The sequence below is a fragment of the Eretmochelys imbricata genome, chromosome 4 (assembly GCF_965152235.1).
Source record: "Eretmochelys imbricata isolate rEreImb1 chromosome 4, rEreImb1.hap1, whole genome shotgun sequence".
In the NCBI taxonomy this organism is placed as follows: Eukaryota; Metazoa; Chordata; order Testudines; family Cheloniidae; genus Eretmochelys; species Eretmochelys imbricata.
Genome location: NC_135575.1, coordinates 93,692,201 through 93,717,731, shown reverse-complemented (window position 1 = coordinate 93,717,731; position 25,531 = coordinate 93,692,201). Strand labels below are relative to the sequence as shown.

General features: G+C 41.1%; 1 protein-coding gene across 3 annotated transcripts in view; it reads right to left on the bottom strand.

The window, feature by feature from the left end:
- SCFD2 (sec1 family domain containing 2) overlaps window positions 1-25,531 on the bottom strand; it is a 309,403-nt gene that overhangs the window by 251,457 nt on the left and 32,415 nt on the right. For all 3 annotated transcript variants that reach the window (XM_077815637.1, XM_077815638.1, XM_077815639.1), the window contains exon 3: window positions 12,754-12,881. In XM_077815637.1, coding sequence (XP_077671763.1) covers window positions 12,754-12,881 — 128 coding nt within the window. The remainder of the gene's footprint in view (window positions 1-12,753; window positions 12,882-25,531) is intronic.

Below are 25,531 nucleotides of genomic sequence, written 5' to 3'. Positions count from 1 at the left end.
ACAGTCTCCTTCACAAACAGCTTTGGAGTAGAAATTTGAATGTTCATATTTAGATGCCCGTAGACAAGGAAGAATCTTAGAATCATGTTCCAATAGCCATGTTTCAGCCTCTTCCTCTTGTTCTGGGCTCAACCTATGAACTTTGGAGAAGAAAGAAGCCATGTTGGCTATGTAATAGAAGTGTAAAAATGTGTTTTGTTTTCTGATTGAAGTCCTTATTATCAGAGTAAATTTTAAGACAGTTTTCCAATCCAACTTTTTGAATCAAATCAACAAACCAACCAACCGACCATTAGTCTGATGGGATCTGCAAACAAAATTCTGAACTTCCACAATGTGCTTTAAGATTGCATTAGGCATTGCTTTTTTTCCCATGACATTTGAACAGTGTGCCAAACCTCTACCCATACTAAAGTTATTTAGACTAAAAACTCTTCGAGGCTACTATTTTTTTGTGTTTGTAGAGTGCCTATCACAATGGGGCCCCAATTTCTGGTTGGCATCTATGCAACACCATAACAAACATTAACAGTAAATAATAAATATAATTGCACCCAAGAAATCCTCTCATCTTTTTTGTTTATTTTCACTGTTTGAGCAAATGGCAAGGTCCTTATTGTTATATTTTTGTCTGCATTATTGAGTGGTACCTTCTACATCTTGGACACAATATTCTGTAGAATCAACACATTCTTCCCTGTCCGGATGTTTGCAGCTATTATCTGGTCATTTCTCATGTTTGAGCTACCATCTTGTTGATCCTTTTAGTACTTTTAATATTTCCTATGTTTCTTCATTTGCAGCATCTAGTAAGGGACCTGTGAGTTTAAATCCATTTAAAGTAGTATATTCAAGATGAAACGTTTCAATCCAATTTTTTAACACTTCCCATTTTATGCTATACTGAAGACAGTCATCATAAAGGAAGGTTGCAAATTTATTATCAAGTTCGAAGTCTTTGCTTTTTCAGTTGTCTTTATGACAGGATCACTGGTTGATCTTTGTCTCTCAGTCCTATGCTCAACCCACTAGCCCACACTGCCTCTGACTACAAGACATAAAACAGGAAAGCTACATCTACAATTTCCAGACACCTCTGATAGGAACTCTAGGGAGCAAAACATGAAGTAACCTACTAACAGAAATAGTGATGTATGTCTACCTAGAGTTTAAGGTCAGAAGGGACCATCAGCTCATCCATTCCAACCCCCCACTCATCACAGGCCCCCAACAACATCCAACTCCTGCCCAGTAAACCCAACAAACAAAATCAGACCAAAGTATTACAGCCCACAAGAGACTAAACTATTATATGCCACACTCGGAGACCAGGAAAGACCAATATGCAAGGCCTCTGCAATGGCAGGGAAATGATTACGTGAGATATCTCCAGGTAATCCTCGCAAGTGTCCCCAACACTGCAGTGGAAGATGAAAAAAAACCTGAGGTCACTGTCAAGCTAACTGGGGAAAGTTCCTTCCCAACCCCACGTACAGTGATCAGTTAGATATTGAGCATATGAGCAGGAATCAGCCAGATAAGCTCATGGTAAAGAGAATGCTCAGTGCCAACTCAGACCACTGCCCAAACCCATCTCCCACCATGGCCATCTCTTCTGCTTCAGACGAATGAGACCAAAAAACCTCTCACTCTAGAATACACTGAGGGGAGAAGAGAGAAATTCTTTACTGACCCCTGTAGATGACCACCCGAAGCCAGGAAGCATGAGCTTTAGGACAAACTGGAAGGGATCCCAAGGGCTGCTGAGCCCTGCCCCCACCATCACAAGCAATACCACCATATAATCCCACTCATAAATTTGTCCAGTTTTGTCTTAAAACTAATTACGCTGTTTGCCCGCACAACTCCCATAGGGAGACTATTCCAGAATCTCACTCCTCTGATCATTAGAAACCTCCTTTTGGTTTCCAGCCTGAATTTGTCCATGGACAGTTTATTCCCATTTGTTCTTGCGCCAACATTGTCCTTTAGCTTAAACAGCTCTTCACTGGAAATGCCTTGCCTGGATTACAGCTGCCTTTTTCATAGCCACATGACATTGATGGCTCATCGTCATCCTGCAATCGACCAACACACTCAGGTCTTTCCTCCTCTGTCATTTCCAACTAAGTAGCCTGGAGTTTGTAACAGAAATTCTTATTATTAGATCCTATGTGCATGACCTTATACTTCATACTATTGAATTTCATCCCTACCTGAACTTTTCTAAGCTTTTCATGAAAATATAATAAAAATTACAATAGCAGCTTGAAACTGAATGAAGCTAAGAGAGAAGCCTGACATAATGACCTCTGCCTTTTTTAAACCCTGAAGTTTCTAAGAAACCCACCTTTTAAAAAGAAATTGATAGTAGGGCTTTTCTTGTCACAATTTTTGATAAAGCCTCGATTAAAATAATACATTTCAAGCAATTGAAAGATCCAGTATAAATTCCTGAAATCAGTTTTGACAGATTATCATGCACTGATTCTGAAAAGCACCAATAATTTCCTTTTATACACATATGCAAAAATTACTTCTTAGTTCTTATGCTCCTCTAGAGGGCACTGGTAATTTATCAAGCCAACTATCAACATGCAATAAGAAGTCACTGGAATACATACCAAAACAGGGCGCACATACCAAGGGAAACCTTTACAAAAATAAATATTTCTGTGTTTTTAAAATTAATAAAATAGAGTCCAACCACACCAGTGAGAAAGAAGGACAGCCTCACTAAATTGCTAGGAAGGGGCCAGTGGGATAGGAAGGGCACAGTGGACTTGGGAAGCCAGGCTGTGCAGATTCTTGTTGGGCTGCATGCATTAGTACATTTGACTTTTGTTTAACACAAACAAACAAACTAAAGCAGATGCTGCTTTAGTGTAAGCATTGCTACAGGACCTGCACAGATAAGGCTGTGAAATTACAAACAAAAAACAGGGACATTTTAAGTAGGAAAAAAATTACATTTCAGGGCAAGAAAGACCAAGATTAGTGTTTTAAGCTCCAAGTGAGCCTCACAAATTGTAGACTTTGAGACAGTGCGTGTAACCTTAATGTGAAAGAACAGATTAAAAAAATACTTCATCATTTTGCTTCCCATACTTTTTACTTTCTATTCTCTACAAATCTTTAAAGTAAGCACTTCAACTTTAAACTGTCCTTTACTGAAGAAATGAGCTGTTCGTTTGCCTTATACAGATGAGCTACTCAGGAGAACTCTACATTTATAGGTATATGAACGTATGTCTACGAAAGTGTGACCATATATATTTCAGCTATACAAGAAAACCATTAGTGAAGAAATATATACGAAGTCTTATGTACAAAGGCTACCAGAAGCATAAGAAAAAGATCAACTGAAAAAAATAGAAGAAGATTTGTGTGGAAAGGCCTTTAGAGGAAGACATAGACAAAATCTACCAGTGATTGGGAAAATGAATTATTAAGGCTAAGGCTCTCTAAATTCTATTTCCATATGTATCTTGGGTTGGGAAGGAAGCACTATTTATATTTATATAATCACCAACTTCAAATGGGAGGAGATTATGACTAAGATTCCACGTATGTACTGACATTCTCAAAGAACACTGTATCTTTCGTAAATCTCTTCCAAAAGGGATCTCTGCAAGGGGATCCTTTTGGAGATTTCTTGCCCCAGAGTCCACTTCAATGAATTTTAACACAGAAAGGAACAATTTGACCCTAAATATAGTTGTGTGCTTGCCACCTTAAAGGAAACAAGGAAAGGCGCCAGCCACATGCATGGAGAAGGCTGCCATAATCACTCTAGAACTGTGCCAAAGAAGGTACTGTTGTGGGCCGAATTAGCACAAGGCCACTCAGGCTAAATATAAATGCTGATGCTAAGAAATAACAGACAAGGAGCGGTGTATTTGTGAACAGTTATATACTGCATGCAAAGCTAAGTCAACACTGTTAAGGTTTAGATTTTAGGCAGAAGGGTGCCAGGCAACCAGAATTCCCCTTCACAAGAATAATTTGCAATAGGGTTGTAATGCTATGATACAGTAGTCAGGTAATTTTTGTGAAAAGTATTACAGATATTTCTGAAGTTTATTTGATCCCTCCACTTGATAGTATTGAGTCTTTAATACTTTTGGACTGATGCTGTCTCTAGAAATAGCACATTAATAAATGTATTATTATTTAGAATATCATGCAAGTGATTTTTTTTTAAAGTCTGCTTCCTATTCTATATCTGCTTCAGATTTCAGATACTGCATTCCCCCAGCATATGGAAAAGTTGTTGGTCTTCTCTCTATAAACAGTATTCCAGATCAGTTTTCCATAGGAAAAAAATCCTCCAGGCTAATGCCCATCCCCAACGTTCTCTAAATTACTTCACAGGCTATTCTTTCATGCTTCCTAAAGCCAGGCCAAACCTCCAGGCACACCCCGGCTCCTACCCAAAATTTGGAAGTTCTGTTCAAACTTTACTCAGGGAGTTACCACACTACTCTGGGGAGTTACAGTGTTCTTACCCCCACCATCTTTTACAAAGCCTGATGCTGGGCTAAGTAGTTAGGGCAGGTCTCTCCTGGGATCTTTAAAAATTTAAAGACTAAGACTTTCAAGCTGCATTTTGTATACTTTAATAGAAGAAACCGAGAAGGCTTTCTTCCCATTAATGAGGATTAAAGTAACAGCAGAGAGCACTTTGTTTCTGTTACTGTACAGGTGTTTCAACTTTGATCATTCACTACATCAATAAGGGAACATAATAAAGGGATTCAGACTCAACCTAGATTTACCATCCTCTGTTAAAACTGCCAAACAAGTCTGTTTTTAAGACAACAGAAAGCTATGTGTAGCAAGGTTTCTATTACTGCCAGGTAATATGTTAATAGCACAACTTTCAACAACAGACTCAGGGACCGTCACATTCAGAGGATCACTAAGAGATACACAAGAATAGAAATGGAGTCAGAGGGGAAGTCAGGACTGGATAAGCAGCAGCACTTCCACTGAAGCTGAAACAGCAGCAACGTTTCTCCTCTCGTTTAAGTGGGTCCCTAACTCCAAAATGGAACTCTTGAAATCCAGCTGCACCTGACTTATTGATCATGAATAATACTCTCAAAGTCTGTTAAAAACAATTTGACTTTAATTGAGCAAAAGCAAGTTGCATCACACATCCATTCCTAAATTACTTCCTTCTCCTTGGATATCACAAAGATCTTTAAATAACTGTACCTCCAAAATGGTCTCAGCAAAAGGTTTGTTGAAAACAGACTATTTTTTAACTGTTTAATTTAACTGAATGATTTTCTATAAAAGATACATTGTGTTTAATGCACCAAAATACAGAAATAATGGCTAAGTTATCTACACACTGCCAAATCAAAGTTTCACTGAACAAATATTTGCCTTCTCTTGGTATCTAAGGCTATTTCTACTCTACAGCAACTACAATGGTGCAGCTGCACCGATGCAGCTGTGCCGCTAAAGCACTTCTAGTGAAGATGCTCTAAGCTGACGGGAGAGAGCTCTCCCATTGGCTTAGTAACTCCTGCCTCCGCAAGAGGCAGTAGCTATGTCGGCGGGAGAAGCTCTTCCGCCGACATAGCACTATTCACACCAGCACTTAGGTCAGTATAACTTACTTCACTCAGGGGCATGAATTATACACACCCCGGAGTGAACTAAGTTATACCAAAAGTAGTTTGTAGCATAGACATAGCCTAACAGTACTACTATACACATACAGTTGTTTGAGAGGCAGGATGGAGCTATTTCATTTTCATTTACTGCTTTAAATAATAAAGTTTCATAGTATTCCAAGTATCTCGATATAAATGGTTCTCAAATATTTATGGAACTCTAACAAAAACAGACCAACCAACCAAAACGAAAAGTTGCACCTGGACTTCACAGACTAGCTGGAGCTGATCTGGGAAATACATCCAATCAGAAGGAACTAATTAGAGCAACTCCCACAATCCTCTGATCTATTGCCACAACAACAATCTCGACCCCATGGCTTTGGTTCCACCCTTTGAAACACTCTCAGTATTGAGTGTATTGCAATAAATAGTATGCACAATGAACAAGTAATTCACAACAAGAAATACAAACGGTAAAAAAAATGACTGAACACCACAGCAAATTAAATCTTCAAAAACCGAATAACTATTTTTGCATATGGATTGTAAAATAATTTAAGATTAAATTTTAGTATTAAATGCCAAAGCACTGTTGTGCAAGTTCGAAAGCTTGTCTCTCTCACCAACAGAAGTTGGTCCAATATAAGATATTACCTCACCCATCTTCTCTCTAAAACCATTGATAAATAATCCAAATATAGCATAAAGATTAAAAAATAATACAATGGTCCCAATGTAAAATAGTACCTAGAATTTAGTCTGCCTCCTTCAAGTATCATCTTAGGTCTGAGTCTTAGGAATTTAAATATGCTCTTTAATTGAGACGCAGAGTCATGTGGATAAAAGGAAATCCCTTTTCCCTGATCTAGCAGTTCCTAAAAAACACATTTGGCTCCCCTATGGAGAAGGGAGGCCAACTCATACTTTTGGCCTCTAGTAGGCCTTCGAGTTTAGTCTTAGTTCTTTGTCTAGTTCTTTGAGATGGTTCCCCAGGCCCTCAAGTTTTCTGTTGACAAAATTATTTCAAGTTCATCCAGATGCTACTTTGAAGCACCAGTATGTTTGATAAACATTTCTGAAGTGTTTTCTAGCAAGTCAGCTGGACAGGAATCTCACACTGAGATTGTAAAATTATGGCACCACATCTGTGTCTTTGACCATGTTGCTGTTACCAGCAGCTTAAAGAGGACAATTTTCCTTTTGACATCTTTCGGTGGGGGGGGAGGGAATCATCTTAAAATGGCACACACTCCACAGAACTCTTATCCTCACCTGGAAACCACAGCACAAGCTGACTGAAGAATTCAGAGGAGGAAACAGCACACTCTCAGCAAAATTCCTCCTCAGTAGACACCAGGGAGATCTTGCCACCTTGGAATTGTATTTATTTCTTAGCTCCCAGAAAATTCAGCCAGTGCTGCTCTCCCCATCCTGCTGCACTTTCCTTGACATCCAGGCCTCTCACAACAGCCTCCAGCTGTTCCAGAAGCTCTCTCATCAAATCTGATGATAGTTTTGCCAGCAATAATGTTACACAGCCTAAAAGAACCTACAAGCAACACTCCACACCTTGCCTACTCAGCTCAGCATTATGTCTTCAAAGTTGTTTCCCACCACTTCTCTAAAGCATTAGTCCCTACAGTCCTGTTAAAACGGATGAGTTCAGAGGGGGGATTTAACCTACCCCTCCACTCCTTTCAACTAACAAACCACTGTAATTCACTCAGCTGAAGCCTGGAGGCAGTTTGTACAGATGAATCATAATTCCCTACAATTAGGGATTTGTAATGGAACCACAGTCAAGCCCTTAACAGTAAGGCACCATCCATTTAGCTCAGTCCAGTTTTGAGAGTTCAGAAGGTAAAAGTCACCACAAATTTTTAAATGAAAGCTTAAAGGGACAGTAATGAGTCTAGTGCAGCTGGTGAAACTTTTGCTGAAAAACGACATCATTTGAGACATTGGCAATACAGGGGCCCTATGTCTGCAACTGAAAAATAGTTTCCAAAGTTCTCCAATACGAGTCACACAGAAGGGACCACCAGATAATCTAGTCTGACCTCCTGGATATAACCAGACACTAACACCACATAGCACTTGCACAATAAACCAAACAACTGAAATTAGACCAGAGTATTACAGCCCACAGATTACACTATTGTGTGCCACAGACAGAGAACAGCAGGAACTGAGTCCCACCAATGCCCAAGGCGCCCCAATAGCAGGGAATTGATATGCAGTAGGTGCGCAACACAGAAAGGTTAGCAAGAAGGGGTTTACCTGACAGCCAACAGGAAGATATTCAGTGGTTAATAAGGCATGAATACAATTCCACATTTATTTATGAATTGTGATTTGTATGTAGCCTTAAAATGATGCTGCTGCTTCCTGGGCTTCTCCTAACCAATCTTCCTCTTTACCATTCATTGAGTGTGTTAATGCTTAAAACTTCATTTGGGTTTAAATATTAAAATGAAACTCAAAGTTGCATACTAGTGAAGGCTGACCACGGAAACGGATCCCAGCACCAGTGAGGTTCAAAGGCAGTGCCCAAGTGGTGAGATCAGACTTCTGTCTTACTCACAACCCCCTCTTGGCTGCTGGAAGGGCAAGGAGCACCTGTTCCCTCGCTATCTCTCCTGGCAGCTACTCAGAATTCTCTCCCTCTGTTCATCCTTGCAGCTTGAAGACTGGAGAAAATGGAGCTGCCAGCAGATGTGAGGAGAACAGTTACAATGATGACTTTTCTTCTTCCACAGCTGGTATCATAAGCTCTCTCACTCTCCTCCCACCCCAGGGTGGGAGAGCTGATGCATTCTTCAACACCCCGCAGAGGTGCTGAGCACCCTGCAGGATACACGGGTGTCACACTGAATAAGCTGTGCTCCTATGACAGGTGCTCTGCTCCTGTTACATAAGACCATCAAAGAAAGGAAAAAGCTGGTCCTTAGTATTTGTCTGTCTGGGAAAAACATACACCACACACACACATACATTGAGGAAGGCAGGAGAGCGATTTGATTCATTGCAGTGAGTGGTTAAGGATATTTTAGTACACTGAAAGAAGCAGAAGTTTTTTTACTTTCTTTACACATATTACAGGAGGATAGAATATGGTTTATAAACTCTGAGACAGGACTCCCATGCTGCCACTGTCAAACATGATGCAGTTTTTCAGCCAGCTGCCCACAACAGGAGGTCTCAGAAATACCAACTGGAATTTTAATCTTTGCTTCCAAATGCATTTCACTCCTTATGTCAAGCATAAAAACAGTTTTCACCTACTGACAGCTGACTTTAGTAAAAGTGTTAGAGATTTTCTTCATGTTCGAAAATGATGCTATGATATTTAATATGAGGCAGGGCCTAAAAGTCCTCAAAACATTCCCTCTAAATATTGGAGAGACCGAGGTGCTACTCCTAAGCAGCAGAAGACAGTACAATATCCACTGAAATACACCAATATCTGTAGAGCCCAAACTATGACAGTGCAAAGTTAACCTAGGCAGAGGGTGTGGAGACTCAAATCACCTCCATCTTCTCTCCAGCCTGCACTGCCCCATATCTCCATCATATTGGAAGCAGGTGGCCTTTTGACTAAATAAAGGCATCTGTCAGAAAAGAGGTAGCTAGAATTGTTTTGTCCCAGGCAAAGGAAGCAACTGATAGGCAACGTGCTACTTAATTTCTTGCTGTCTTAAGGGGCTTTAAGTGTTCTGTAGCATGATAGATTTGGCACTGCACACTCAAAAGACACAGTACAGTTTTAAAGTTTCATTCAACAGTTATGCATCGTTGAACAATTTTAGTTCCTGACATGAGGAGCAGTTTCCTGCATTTATTAGCCAATGAGAAGCTATGGTTTCTAGAAAACCAGAAACACACACTTCTGCCCTCATTTCTAGCTTTTGCTTCTTATTTCTTCGTTTTTTTCATTTGCAAGACTGTCCCAAAGCTTTTCTTTGTTGCTCTTCTAGTTATGGGTTGATGAATCCACAGTTTAAAAAATAAATAAGAGATGTACAAATAATAGTAATTTATATCTGTGCTTCAAACATTATTTCAAGCACAAATAGCATTTCACACACCTCCACTGCCAAAACAAAACAAAAAAACCCAAACAATAGAAGTAAATACTATGGACTCAACAGAAATCACTTTTAACATGAATCCTTAAGGAGGAAGAGTTGTTGTGGCACTACCTTGGCCTAAATCCAGAAAGTGCTTCTCCTTGCTGCTAGTCTCATTGAAGTTTCTGGTCACTTGAGTAAGAGTCTACAGCACAGGACCCTTAATTTGAAACCGTGGGAATGGAGAACGGAGCACAGGATGGAGGGTTATTGGTTTATTAGCAATACAAAGCAGCAAAAAAACATTTTTAAAAGCAAAAATTAAATCCATTATAAAAATTAATACTTTCTATCACACAAAAATGAACAAGTCATCCTGGGGGATGCTCTCACACACATCATTTGAGGTTATTTAAGCAAATACTCCCAATTTACTGTACCCTTTTTCTTCTAGGTAGATTTGTGACAACAGCCCTGCAACACTTGTCAACTTCCCACTCTTTCAAAACATCCAAGACTGCAGTGTACTGTTGGTATCACCAACACTCACAAAACAGTAACTCTGTTTAAGGGTTCAGAGTACCAGCCGTGTTAGTCTGTATCCGCAAAAAGAAAAAGAGGAATTGTGGCACCTTAGAGACTAACAAATTTATCTGAGCATAAGCTTTCGTGAAGTGAGCTGTAGCTCATGAAAGCTTAGGGGTAAAGCAAGTCCGTTTTTATTCCCTATTCAGTGTTTTCTATTCTTGATTTACACACGAGAGTAAAAAAAAAATACAAATTTTGCTTTTTAAAAACAAACACTGAGGGAAAAAAATCTACATATTTTCCTTGTAAACAGGTTTGCTGCTTCATTTGCATCTACTTGTGTTAACGGCACATTGCATGTCAGGATGTCTTGGAGCAGAGCTGTGTCATGGCCCTAAAAAAGATACATTAGAAAAAAAAATACATTAATGGTTATTACGGCTCATCCAACAACTTCTATTGAAAGAGATCTGTTTTTTCCATCTCTGATTAGCACACTGATCAAAATACATTAAGTTCACTGAAAAGCAAAACACACATTTTTAAACTAAAAAGTTGTTCAGGAATGTTTTAACTTCTAGTCAGATCAAAACGGAAAAAAAAAATCACATCCATCCTTAGACACAGTTCAGTGTCAACATTTTGGAAAATATGAATATAAACAATGAAGCGATCAGACATTTGAAAAAAGTGTCACTGCCAGGTACACACAACAGGAGAGTCCTATTCTATAACTGAAACACCCAGCAACAGCATAAAGCCATGCAAAGACACAGGTCTAACACTTTATAGTCTCACTAGTATCTAATGTATTGATCAGATGCCCTGAGATATTTCATTCATTCTGTGCTTTCCCTCCAGCCTCGAGGAAGATTTGGGGACTGCCATAGCTCTTCACCTCCTTGATCTACGATCTGATAATATCTTCTCTTGTCCTCCGCACTGGAGCTGTTCCCCCCGACTCCCCACCTAGGTTCCAACCCCTTCCCACCTAGGCTGGCTAGAGACAGGGTGGAGATTCCAGTGCCCTTCCTCCCCCTCCCACAGAAAGGTCAGATGGCTACCAATGATGCTTCTCCTACATATCTTCAGGATCTTTAAGGAAGTCCTCAAGATATGAAGGTTTTCTTTAACATCCCTAAAATATGTCCATGTGTTCAGAATTAATGGGGTGTGTGTAAAGAATCTCTAGTTGCTCCCCAACCTCTCCAAGAACTGGAAAAGGACTTAAATCAGTCTCCTCCATTTGCTGTCTTCACCTGTTCTGTTTTTCCCTAATCTCTTTTTCTTTTCTTTAAAACAAAAACAAACAAGAAACAAACACAACTAAGTATGTTAGTAAAATGTTAAACATAAATTACACATGAAGTGAGAATGTTAATATTTGCATATTAACATTGCATCTCAACATAAATGTAGTATTTCTGATTACTAGTCTATTAATGTAGACTTTAAGTGTATCAGGTGCATAAAGAATATAATAGGTAAGATGAGTGCGTTAGTTTTTTTTTTGTATTTCATGATTTGTTTAAATATGTAAGCCTACCATTAACTTCTTGAATTTCAATGTATTTTTGTTTTGTTTTTGTCCAATTAAAATAACATACTCAAAAAGCTGTAAAACCTCTATATCCCGCAGCTAGCATATTTCTAAGGACTCTGACTCATATTAAATATTGTTTTCAGCTTTTTGTGCGGTGGCCTTGCCTCACAGAAAGCTCAGTTAAAAGAGAGAGAGAGAGAGAGAGAGAGAGAGAGAGCGCGAGCAGCACAGATTCCAACAGTTCCGCTACTAGCTAGACTGTCTGCTTGTCGAGAACAGAAGCTCAGCAGACTACTCTCTGTAAACATGCCCCAAACTGTCATACTTCATAGTACAAAGGAAAGAGGCAACACTAAGCACTTGCATCAGTATATTTATCATCCTCCACGTAACTCTACCACTTTATAGGCTTTTGAATCTTAAAAAAAAAAGCAAGCTCCAAAAACACAACTGCATCATGCTTGAGCAGAAATTGTTCTCATGCAGCCTCAAAGTTCACCAGAGGCCAACTATGGTGGGATAAGAATTTAGAGAATAATGTAAATGCTTTAAATTAGTGGTCTCCAAACCATGGGACGTGTCCCCTTGAGGGTGGGTGTGGAGAAACATCTGGGAGGGCGCAGTGGGGCACAGGCCAGCCTGCGCAGGGGAGCAGGGAAGGAGCACCACCCAACCCTGCTCTGCCCACAGCTCCGCTCTGGCTCCATCTCCAGCTCCAGCCCCTGGCCACAACTACAGCCCCAGCTCCACTCCTGGCCCTAGGCCGCCAGCCCCCAGTCCCTAGGCCACAGCTCCCGGCACCCGGGCTGCTGATTCCACTCCTGGCCAAGGGGGACATGGACACATGCCATTACTGTTAAGGCGGGGCATGAGAGGAAAAGTTTGGGCATCACTGCTTTAAATGCTTGGGACTGAAGGAAGTATGGATGCTGAAATATTCCACATTATAGCCCCCTGGTGAAGGGTATATTATAACGCTTACCCATGTTCATCTTAATGGGCAAGTTTTCTCTACTTGCAGCCTCCACTAGGTGTCTCCTAACTTCCATCACAGCTTCCTTTTGTCTGAGATTCATTAAGGACTCCCAGAGAGCTTTGGCAGCTGGATCACTGTAAAAAAAACAAGAGGGTTACACTAAACATCTGTTGCATAATGAAATAAGTTTAAGGCAACATTTACAGTTTAAACTGCGTGTTCATATGTAGTAACTTCTATGAGGTGGACAGTATATAGACTGGTTTCAGAGTAGCAGCCGTGTTAGTCTGTATTCGCAAAAAGAAAAGGAGTACTTGTGGCACCTTAGAGACTAATAAATTTATTTGAGCATAAGCTTTCGTGACCTACAGCTCACTTCATTGGATGCATTCAGTGTTAACTTTTAAAAATGGTTACTGTGATTCTATATTAAAAGCTCATACTAGCTTGTTACAAACTGGCATTACAAGTCACACACCAACATTTTCACAGATACTAACAAACTAAAACAAACAAGACAGCCCAGATGTAACCACTATTGTTCACTTCGGAAATATCAACAATACTCTGAAGTTTTTCAAATACTGCAACTGAAGTACAGATAGGCTCGAACTCCAAAGTTTGGGTCTGGATCTTGGTGCAAACATTCCTAAAATTTGGGAGCTGGTGTGCTGATTTGATACAATGGGTATCGTATCTTGGGGCTTTGTTTATTGTCCTCATATTTACATATAAGAAATGAACAATCTGCAATAAATCTTAACAGTTCTTACGTTTTTGGTATCTACAGAACATAAAAATGATCTATAGTTAGCTTTTAATAAAAGACACGTAGTATTTTATTTGGCTCATCTGCATTCATTTCCTCATCAGTATTCTCTCTCACCCAAGATACTGTATTTTATATAATGAATGGCTCCAGTGTTTTCTCTGGAACAAACTTGCCTTAAGCTAAGTCCACGCATATTTGATTTACTGGGTTGGTTTTTTGCTTGTTTGTTTTTTTAAAATAGCTTCCTTCTGTTTTCTCTCAGGAGATTTTTTCCTCCTATTTTTCCTCTAGAGACCCGTACCACAAGTTTACTGTATGCCAGAAATAATAGTTTTGTTTTATGAAATACTCATAATTGAGTTGATACCTGTGTTGTGCTCTCTCCACTGATACGGTCTGGTTATGTTAAGTCCACCATATCATCCTCCAGTGCAGGTGAGAGTACTTTCCAAGCCCCTCTATTAGTAGCCCAAGAATCCCATAATCTCTATTTGGATTTGGCAGGGGGCATGGGGAGAAGTGGAGGACGGGAAGGAAATTAAACACCTCCCTCAGCTAACCAAGGTTGGGGGAGGGAGTGTATATTTTATGTGTGTATGAATGAGAGCGCAAGCATTTCATCCCATTAATGTGCTCTGAGAAAGACAATCCAAGCTAAATAGCAGAGAAAAATTGGAGTAAATTGGGGAATAGTCTCCTCAGGGAAATGGCAGGAGACCCATCACTTGAGACATTTAAAAATTAGCCTTGATAAAGTACTAGAAAAATATCCTGCACAGCACGATCCTGCATCAACAGAGGAACTGACTAGATGACCTAAACAGTCTCTTCATTTCTAATTTCTAGGACACTTATTACATCTCTCTCAGGCCAATGAGGTCTGGGGGGACAGCTCCTTCCAGAGACCACCCAGCCCACTTGTGATGCAGCCACAAGCAATACAAGTCACTCCACTTGCAAGGATGGTCTGAGTGCACTCTCATAATGGCCAGCCAGCACCATACTAATCTCTTGTAACATAAAATGGAGTACTTTTTGATACAAGGACTAGAATTCAAGACAAAGCAGAGGTTCCAAGAGTAACTGTATGCTTCAACACAACTTCCTTGAATTAATGCACTGCTATGTTACTTTACACTTATGAATCTTGGATTGTTTGGGTTTACTGCTTAGATTCCTTTCTAGTTATCATCATCATCATACAAAAATGTAACTAACTGACCCTATTCAGACCACTCTTATAGGGCATTGTCTACACTATCATTTTAAAATGTGTCTGAGGGTTAGGTTCCTACATAGTTATCCCTTGTTCTAGTTACAACGCTTGTACACTCTGCAGCATACATGGGATCCTAACCAACTTCCCAAACCATGGTATAGTCTTGGACGTGATTTGCTCAAGACTCTGTCTGGACCTTAGCTGTATCCCCATCACACTACACAATGAAACCATGCTGTAACTGGGTCCCTGACACATAGCATGATGGGGAAACTTCCGCGGTGATAATTTACAATGGTGCTTCAAGGGTGAGGGGGAAGGAGTAGCCCTGGTTGGCTTTCATCATTCTCCCGGCCCTCCTCTGAATGTTTTCCCACTGTCCCACACCCCACTCCCTGCCACTGCTTTTTATCATGTCTGTTTCTCCCTTATGCCTCAGTTATCTATGGACCCATCTAGAGTGTACATCATCAGATGGTTTTACACAATTTTTATTCTGAACATTCTTTCTCCTCTGCTGATTGACTATTTTCTCCAATAATCCCGATCCTCATAGTCTCTTCACTGGAGCACCCTCTCCCATGCTCTTCCATTCTTTGTCCCCTTTTCTCTTACCTCCCTTTCTTTGTTTTTATTCCTTTAGGTAATCCCTTTCAGACTCTCTATTACCAACCCCAAATTTGCAAATATTATTAATTTGGCTCAAAATATCAGGAAATTGCCTTAAGATCATCTATTTTTAAAGAAGATAATAAAGTTTGACAGGTTTCAGAGTAGCAGCCGTGTTAGTCTGTATCCCCAAAAAGAAAAGGAGTACTTGTAGCACCTTAGAGACTAACAAATTTATTCGAGCATAAGCTTTTGTGAGTTACAGCTCACTTCATCGGATGCATGCAGTGGAAAATACAGTAGGGGGATTTTATACACACAGAGAACATGCAACAATAGGTGTTACCATACAAACTGCAAGGAGAGTGATCAGGTGAGGTGAGCTATTACCAGCAGGAGAGAAAAACAACTTTTGTAGTGAGAATCAAGGTGGGCCATTTCCAGCAGTTGACAAGAACGTGAGAGGAACAGTAGGGGGGAAAAATAAACAAGGAGAAATAGTTTTACTTTGTGTAATGATACATCCACTCCCAGTCTTTATTCAAGCCTAATTTAATGGTGTCCAGTTTGCAAATTAATTCCAATTCAGCAGTCTCTCGTTGGAGTCTGTTTTTGAAGTTTTTTTTATTATAATATTGCCACTTTTAGGTCTGTAATCAAGTGACCAGAGAGGCTGAACTGTTCACCGACTGGTTTTTGAATGTTATAATTCTTGACGTCTGATTTGTGTCCATTTATTCTTTTACGTAGAGACTGTCCGGTTTGGCCAATGAATTTTGACGGTCTTTTTGGCTTTCTGGTTTTCGAGAATGCAGAGTTCACATTTTCCTGCTTTTCTTCACAACCACAAGGCTAGAAACTTTTTTTTTTTTTTTTAATGAAAGTAAGCTGAGGTTTTCACACACATGCCTCCAGGAGCTGGGGCTTTATACATAGACATTAAAGGTCTGAAGGGACGAAAAGCACTAAATATAGCAGTGCTCCTGACAAAATTGTGAGAGTTGGAAGAACAGCTGTCTTTCCTTCTCTCCCACCCTGGGCCTACAGTATATTATATTTAAACTTAAATAATCAAATTTAGAAAACCTAACAAAAAGTATATACATTAAAACAGCAAAACATGGAACTTCTATGTTCCACTTGTATGTTATATGTTTTTCTCTCACCCTCTGTCTACCTTTACAGCAGTGTGGTCTAGTGGATAGAGCACAGGACTGGAACTCGGGAGACCTGGGTTCTATTCAGGGGTCAGCCCCCACCATGTTGCACGACAGACACTTGACAAAATTACCGGACTTAGTGACGGACATTGGCGGAGGGAGCTCTAGGCTGAGGCAGGAGTTGGTGTGTGGGAAGGGGTGTTCAGGCTCTGGGCTGGAGGTGTGGGTTCTGGGGTGGGGCCAGAAATGAGGGGTTCGGGGTGTGGGGGGGGCTCTGGGCTGGAGCAGGAAGTTGGGGGAGTTTGGGGTGCAGAAGGCTGCTCTGGGATGAGACCAAGGGGTTCGGAGGGCAGCAGGGGGATCATGGCTGAGGTTGGGGTACAGGAGGGGGTCAGGGGTGCATGCTCTGGGCGACGCCTACCTCAAGCAGCTCCCGGAAGCAGCAGCATGTCCCCGCTCCAGCTCCTATGGGGAGGCGTGGCCAGGCAGCTCTGCATGCTGCCCCATTCCCTGCGGCTCCCATTGGCCACAGCTCCCGGCCAATGGGTTGGTAGCCATGGAGTCAGCATTGGGGGAAGCGGGATAGAGGCAGCGTGCCTGCAGAGCCGCCTGGCCGCGCCTCTGCAAGCAACAGCACAGACAGGGAGCTGCCTGAGGTGAGCACCCCCGAAGACCTCAAAATTTTTACCACGGACACTTGTGTTCGTGTATGGACACATTGCCGACCCCTGGTTCTATTCCCAGCTCAGGCGCTATCCTGCTGTGTGACCTTGGGCCAGTCACATCCCCTCTCTGTGTTTCAGTTGCCTCATTTGAAAAATGGGGATAATTAGAATGACCTCCTTTTCTAAAGTGCTTTGAGATCTACTGATGAAAAGTGCAGTATAAGAGCTAGATATTATTACTTAAATAACAGATTTTTTTTTTAAAAAACAGAACAAAAAGAAAAACCACCCAGACGTATGGCTGACTGTTGTACTAAAACAAAAAACTCTATTTTTTTCAGCTATTTCTCATAGCTTTTGACCCAGTGGGTTTTCTTTACTCTTACTGGCTTATGTTGTGGGACTGAGGGTTGTTTTAATGTGCTAAAACAGCAAAAAAAGACAAGTGTGGTGAAGTCTTAGAGCTGACTGGGGCCTGCCATATTCCCATGTGCCTGGAGATTTGTACAAATTACAATGAGTATTTCCAGACAAAATTCTGGTTGCTTGAGAAAGAAAAACAGCAAGAAGGGAAAATAACAGTAGAGATACCACAGATGATATTTTTCTTTCTGCAGATGTACCAAGAAACAAATACCCAAGCTCTAGGTCTCTGTATACAACTATTTTAAAATACAAAAAATGGAATAAGAATCCATAATGCAAAATATTTGATTGCTCAAGGCCAACGCTCTCAAAAATAATTCACTTAACAATTCAGAATGCCTCATCAATAATACTCCACAAGCAGCAATCCCCAATCCCTCATGTTACCCCTTCCTGAAAAGCCTGAGAAAGCAAATAAGCCGTGCAGCATGCCCTGACAGTGAACAAATATAGACACTATGGGTATAAGCCTGGATCTGAGCCCAGGCTCAAGCCAAACCCCACTTAGACAATCGCACTGCAAATGTGCTAACCTCGGGCTCATACTCCGGGTCCCAGGACCCTGCAGGGCTGGAGAGTTCAAGCCCATGAGAAGCTGGGATCTAAGGTCTGAGCCCAATTGCTTTCCTGTGTGCAAACAGCCCCAGCTTCATATGGGTCCTGAAAGTCCTCCAGATGTATCCCAGAATGCCTGGCAGCAAAGGAGCAGTGCTGCAGGCAGCCAGCCCAGTGTCCGAGTACCATTACTGCCTGGCTGAGAGCGCTACCCTTTCCTGCCCCAGCTCCTCGTCACTGCTGTGTGGAGTTTGCCCCAAGCAGGGAACAGAGCTGACAGGTGGGAGGAGGCTCCCAGGCAGCGGGATGCTGGGGGAGGGTCATCCATCTCCTGGGCATGCTGAGCCGGGAGCCCTGCCACTCCCCATCCCTGCAGGGTGGTGCTTGGTTCCCACTCTGCTCTCTGGCCCTTACTCCTGGGACCTGCCTGCCTTCCATGGGGTTGCGTGCACTGTCACACTGGCGAGTGGGAGCCATCCCCAAAACTTCCATGCAGCCTCCTGCAGCAGTGGCCCTGGTACCTCCTCAGTGCAGGGAAGTTTTGGAGCTGGCTCCCACTCACTGTCCTCACAGTGCACACAGCCCAAAGAGGGTGGGATCAAGTGGCTGCCCTGCAGGAAAGGGTGCAGCAGAGCTCCCAGCTCAATACAGCTGTGGGAGGGATGACTCCCAACACCGCAGCCACTCCCCACCCATACAGAGCTGCTGCCTGGTCCTGCTCCACTTTCTGTTCCTTACTCCTGGGTTTCCCCTACCCTCACCGGGGCTGCATCTGAAGGGGCACCTGGGCAGTGTGCACTGTGAGGTCAGTGAGTGGGAACCAGCTCCCAAACTTCCCCATAGACTCCCAGGGATCCCATATCCCTGCCTCCCAGGGTGTGGCAGGGGCAGGGATAAGGGATCCCTGGAGGGTGCTGGAGCACACAGCAACCTAAGCTCAGGGGTGCACTTCTCCACTTCATAGCTGGCAGCAGCCAGGCTGGGGAGGGGGAAGTGTTTTTCCTCTGATGCCCTCATTTTATGTCAAACTTCAAAACAAACAGAAAAAAATTAATAAAAAAACAACCAAACACACCTGCATTGAACATTCCATCTTAAACATTAAGAATAGTAAAGTTTCACTTTAATAGTTTGACAGCCCTGGAGACAGATGTCCTAATTATCCTCAGAATAGGGGCATTTTCCTGCCAATGTGACTCAGCCTAGAGGTGTGGAGTCCAATTCTCAGATTAGATGATAGTTCAGTATAAAGCCTTCTCAAGCTGCTGTTGTTCTACTGAGACAGCCACGAGAGGAGCTAATTATGTGGTCATCTATTCATGTGCTCCTTATGGACACGTGAGTCCTATCAATACCATCATCACAGCTGGGAAACAGGGAAGGCAGTAGAGATTTCCCACAGTGGCAATACATTCCTAGGGTGAGAGTGTTGATATTGGGGGATGGGAAGAGGCACTAGGCACTCTGGGATACGTTTACTTAGAGTTGGGTCAATGCACTGCAGTGTGGACGCCAGAGCCTTAGGTTTGAGCACAGGTTAGAAAATTCTTAACCTAGGGTTAAAATGCATGGTAGACATTCAAGCCCAGAGTTCCCTGACACGGGTCAGCTGACTTGAGTCCCACTAACCCTGGACTTACACGGCTGTGTTGACAAAGCCTATGAGACCAAGGGTGCAAGGGGAAGTCAGCTCCAGACCCTAGGATTTCTGCAAAGAAAACTCCTCAGCGAGCAGCCCCTTCCATTTTAACCCAACAGCAATTAGCTCAGGCACCTCCGCTGATCACAACTGCCCTAATATTATACATGGTGAGTGGCTGTCTTTCAGGGCCTCCAACCAGTTAGGGCTTTCTATGTCAAAAAGAACTTCTTAAATTCCATTTGGAAGCTATCCTGGATCTGATGTGAATTTTGGATCACTGATGTAACATGCTTCTCAGGTTAAACACTCTTTAATAAGTAGGTAAATATATGCGGCATGAACTTAACAATTTCAAATGATGTTAAGGTGCATCCTCATGCAGAGTATGTTGAAACAGTCAGACCTCAAAGAGATATCATCAGTTGTCTCAAAATGTGTGAAACCAAAACCAAAACCAGGAAGGCAGAGTCTTTTCCATTCCAGTTCTCTGGGCTGGTCAACTCAATCTCCTGGTTTCAACCAATACCTCTCAGTGTTTTGGATAGCCAACAGGATAATTCAATTTACATATCTAGAGATGCTAAATAAAAGAAATCAAGTATTTGCAGTAGGCCCTATATTTCCCTATATAGAGAGAATACTGCAAAACCTGGGGTAAAGTAATTTAATTATTTACGGTAAAATTGGCAAATTTTTAAGGGTGAGCAGTGTATTCTTTCTCCCCGCTTAAAGAGAGATTAAAATATTACCTGATATCCAAACAGGGAACAAAACAAAACAACAGCATCCAAGAGTAAAACTTTGAGGGACAGAGGCGACACTGAGCAGATTTGAGAGATTTTGGCCCAGATCCACAAAGGTATTTAGGTTCCTTACTTCCAGTGAAATCAATAGAAGTTAGGAGCCTAATAAACTTTCAGGATCTGGGTCTTTGTGATTAGAAAATTTTTGGGACAATAAAAAAGCAACTGTAATGTTTGCTACTGAAAACTGGAGTATGCTGTGCTGCTTTCCTAATGAACAGTTATGTGCTATGCTTTATGGCTGAAAAGCTAATGAAACAATTAACCAGGAAAGCTAGCAGAGGCAAATGTGCACACAGCAAAAATGTGCCAGTTTTTAAAAATTATATGGCCAGCAAAAGAATTTTCGCTCTCTCAAAATACCATCCCTTCAGCCATACATAAAGCTATACGGGGCATTGCTCTGCGGCAACTTTGCATAAAGTGAAATACTACATTTTTACAGTGTTCTCTTACAGCTGTAAAATCCATAGATATACCAGCAGACTGGCATCGTCCTGGGAAAGTGGACTCCACCCAGAATGTATAGCTTTACCAATCTATGTCAAAAGGCTCCTCAAGATTTTAAACTAGACTTTTATAGATTAAGAATGTTCTATCAGTGAACAGCCTGGCACCAAGAGTAAATCCTGTCTTTCACCAGTGCTACTTCAATCTGGATAAAGCACTTGAAATAGTTATGGCATGCAATAAATGTCAACTGGAGTTTGCTAGAAACTAACAGGAAATGCTAATCATAAGATAAAATGTGAGTCTGTTTTCATTTATAAGAAGGTTGTTAAGTAGTGAATCATGGGAATGACTCAATGAAGTGCAAAGTAGAAAAATGGAGTGAGCAGAGGGAGAAAAAAAAACATATCCCATGGGTCACCAATACCTGATCTTCCAAAATGAATCTGCTAATACGTATTGTTTATTCATGGCACGAGACCAATTTACTCACATATGTTTTAGTAGGTCACATCACTTTTTGTTAGCACAACCTAGTGTCCTAGTGTAGGACAAACTAGTTATTAAAATAATTTAAACAGAACTCAGTCGCAATTGCCAAAACCACTGAAAAATAGCCTGTTTTTGCATTGTGCATCATATTGCAGCAAGTGCTAGCAGCTGATTGATTTAAAGAGTAACACAAAAATGTTGAGATGTATCCTTTTGCAGTTCCTCTCCCCCATTGCAGCTCCAGAGAATGGTTTCAATTTAAAAAAGAATTAGCTCCACAATTTGTCCAGTGAATATACATGTAATGAGTACAATAGTAAACGGATTAGAACAACATGGAGAAGGGTCTTTCTTTGCTGCCTGTCCCCTTTGTAACTTGGACAAAGTTACCAAGTTGTGTTTTAGAATCCCAAACTAAATGAAACACAGAGATAGGATCATCTTATTTGCCACTATTATTCAAAGCAAAGAATGGAAGAGAAAGTCCCTCTCCGCTCACTGTCTTCCTATTCCCTCCCATAGTGCTCTTACCCTCCTCCTTTTTCATCTTTGGTTCCTGTACTCTCACCCCAAGTAGTTTATTCTGATCACACAGACACTGATTTTACACTTCTGTACCTCTACTGACTTAAATACAGTTCTCTCCCCCAGCTCCTCTTTCCCGCCATCTCCTGCTGTTTTACATATCTGTATATGTTATCAGAGGCATTTTGTGAACCACAATATTCACAATGCACTTACCTGTGGCTACAGTGGATTTTACTTTTAATTTTTTATTACAAAAGCAAAACAAAATATAAACCATTACGTTTTAATATTCTTAAAATTAACAAAATTCTTTACACTCATAGAACCTTACATTCAAAGAACCCTAAATCACTTTAATAATATTAACGTTCACAACAACCCTTAAGTATTACAACACACATTTTACACAGAGGAAAATGGGAGGAACAGAAGTTAAGCAACTTGCCCAAGGTCAGAAAGAGAGCCTGACAAAAGCAAAGAATAGAACTCAGGGTTGAAACCTTGGCCGCCTCTGACATCTATCAGTGTTTTGCCAGGGATTTCACCACAGACATTTTTAAGACTTGCGTCTTATTTTTACCATGTAGTCTCACTACCTAATAAACCAGTACAACCACCAGCTATCGCTAATGTGCTACTATTCCACATTTGTGCTTTTTAAAAAAATTGTACACACAACAAGTATGTAACATCACATTCATCATTAAGGTTAAGAAAGATAGACATATATAACAAGACTTCTCAGTAAGAGCAATGCCATCTGATCCTTGTAGAATAAGATTTTTTTTTTTTTTAATGACACCCAATTTACTGCAGATTCCTCTTTCTTTCGTAAAGGGCTTCATACATTTCATAAAAATGAGAAGGGGAAAACATCATTCTGTATTCTAAATTTTTGATTGCCTATCCAGTGTAATTTTACACGTAAACAAGTTTTGTTTAAATCAGAAAACTCTTGTATGTGACACTATATCCATGAAAACAGGGTGGTTTGTAACAGAAGTTAAGCTGCAATTTTTATACTTCATGCCAGAGGATGCTATTGTTATCCTCTAAGTTGGGGGCTCCGCACATTTGAAGTAGCAACATGAACTTAGAAGCTGACATGTAATTAGACAAGGAAACTTATTACCAAGGTAACAGGGGGCATATACAGAAGGTATTGTACTGAAACATACTCTTCCTCATCCCGATTACCCCTGCTTAGAAAGGATTGGCTTGTATGTAAATTTACATATTTTACATATATATTTTTTTTAAATTCCTTTCCCCTTTGAAAGAGCATTTGTCCCTGTTCTTAGATTATGAAGGGCCAGACAGGACCACTGTGATCATCTGATGACTCTGGTTTGCTCTCCTGCATAACACAGGACATAAGGCTTCCCTAAATTAATTCCTGTTTGAACTATAAAAAGAAAAGGAGGACTTGTGGCACCTTAGAGACTAACAAATTTATTTGAGCATAAGCTTGAAGTGAGCTACAGCTCACTTCATCGGATGCACAGTATATATTATAGAAAAAAATCCACTCTTGACTTAAAAATGTCCATTGATGGCAAATCCATCACAACCCTTGGTAAATTGTTTCAATGGCTCATTGCCCCCATTGTTTTAAAAGTTGCACCTTACTTCTAGCCTAAATTTGACTATCATCCACGTCCAGCCATTGGTTCTTATACCTTTGTAAACTAGATTGAAGAGCCCTCTATTACCAAATTTCTGTCCTCCATGCAGATACTTACAGATTGTGATCAAGTCACTCCTAAAGATTCTTTCCGATAGATTGAGCTCCTTGAGTCCATCACTATAAGGCCTATGTGACAGAGTACTGAGAGCCAGGAGCTGACCGAGCGCACTGATCACTTCAGCATTAATTAGTACCCCCAGATTGGATTGGGGTCTGATGAACTACAGAGCTAATTATCCATTACCTGAGAAGGTAGTTAGAAAGCCCTGGAAGAGGCTGTAGAGTCCAGAGGAAGTAAGAGCTCAGGGCAGTGAGATCTCTTTCTTTCCCTTCCTGGAGAAAGGGTGGACCAAAGAGAACTGCAGCGTTGCTGCACAGGGTAATGATTGTGGTTTGGTGGAGGTAATATAAATAAAACTCAAAGAACTGTTAACAAAAAGTAGAACTTGCCCCTTTACAGCATGTTTTCCAATTCTATAATCATCCTCGTGGCTCTTCGCTCAACCCTCTCCAAATTATCAACATCCTTCTTCAAGTGTGGACAGCAGAACTGGACACAATATTCCAGCAGCAGTTGCCCGAGTGCAGTGGCTCTCAAATTTTTTTTACTGGTGACCCCTTTCACACAGCAAGCCTCTGAGTGCGACCCCCCCCTTATAAATTAAAAACACTTTTTTATATATTTAACACCATTATAAATGCTGGAGGCAAAGCGGGGTCTGTGGTGGAGGTTGACAGCTCACGACCCCCCATGTAATAACCTTGCGACCCCCTGAGGGGTCCTGACCCCCAGTTTGAGAACCCCTGCCCTAGCATCTAACACAGCGGTAATGTAATCTTCCTATTCCTTCTCAGTGTTCCCCTGTTTATAATACACCATAACACCTATATCCTTTTCAGAATCACTACTTCCCAGAATAGATTCCCCTATCCTATAAGTATGTCCTACGTTCTTTGTTCCTAGATGTATGACTTTACATTTGGCTATAGTGAAACACAGTTTGCTTGCGCCCAGCTTACCAAACAATCCCGAGCGCTCTGTATCAGTGACCTGACCTCATCTTTATTTACCAGCCCTCCTATCTTTGTGTCAGCTGCAAACTCTGGCAGTGATGATTTTGTTTTCTTCCAGGTCATTAATAAAATGTTAAATAGCATACAACTAAGAACCAACCCCTGTGCGATCCCACTATAAACACACCTGCTCAGTGATTATTCCCCATTTACAATTGCCTTTTGAGACCAATCATTTAGCCAGTTTTTAAATCCATTGAATGTGTCTTATGTTTATTTTGTATACTTCTAGTTTCTTAATCAAAATGTTGTGTGGTACCAAGTCAAATGCCTAACAGAAGACAAAGTATATAACATTATATCAACACCATGATCTTTCTCAACCAAACATGTAGTCTCATCAAAAATAATCAGGTTAGTTTGACAGGATCTGTTCTCCATAAACCCAGGATGACTGGTATTAATTATATTAACCTCCTTTAATCCTTTATTAATCCATTCTGTATCAGCAGTTTCATCAATTTTGCCCAGTATCGACATTAGGCGGACAGGCCTATAATTACCCAGGTCAACCCATTTACCCTTTTTAAGTGTTGGCACAACATTAGCTTTCTTCCAGTCCTCTGGAACCTCCTCACTGTTCCAGGACTTACTGGAAAACCAACAGTAACAGTCCTGCCAGCTCCTCGGAGAGCTCTTTTAAAACTAAATTAGGAGACAGTACCCGTGACCCTTGCTTTCGCATCGGAGCTCTTTGAAGTG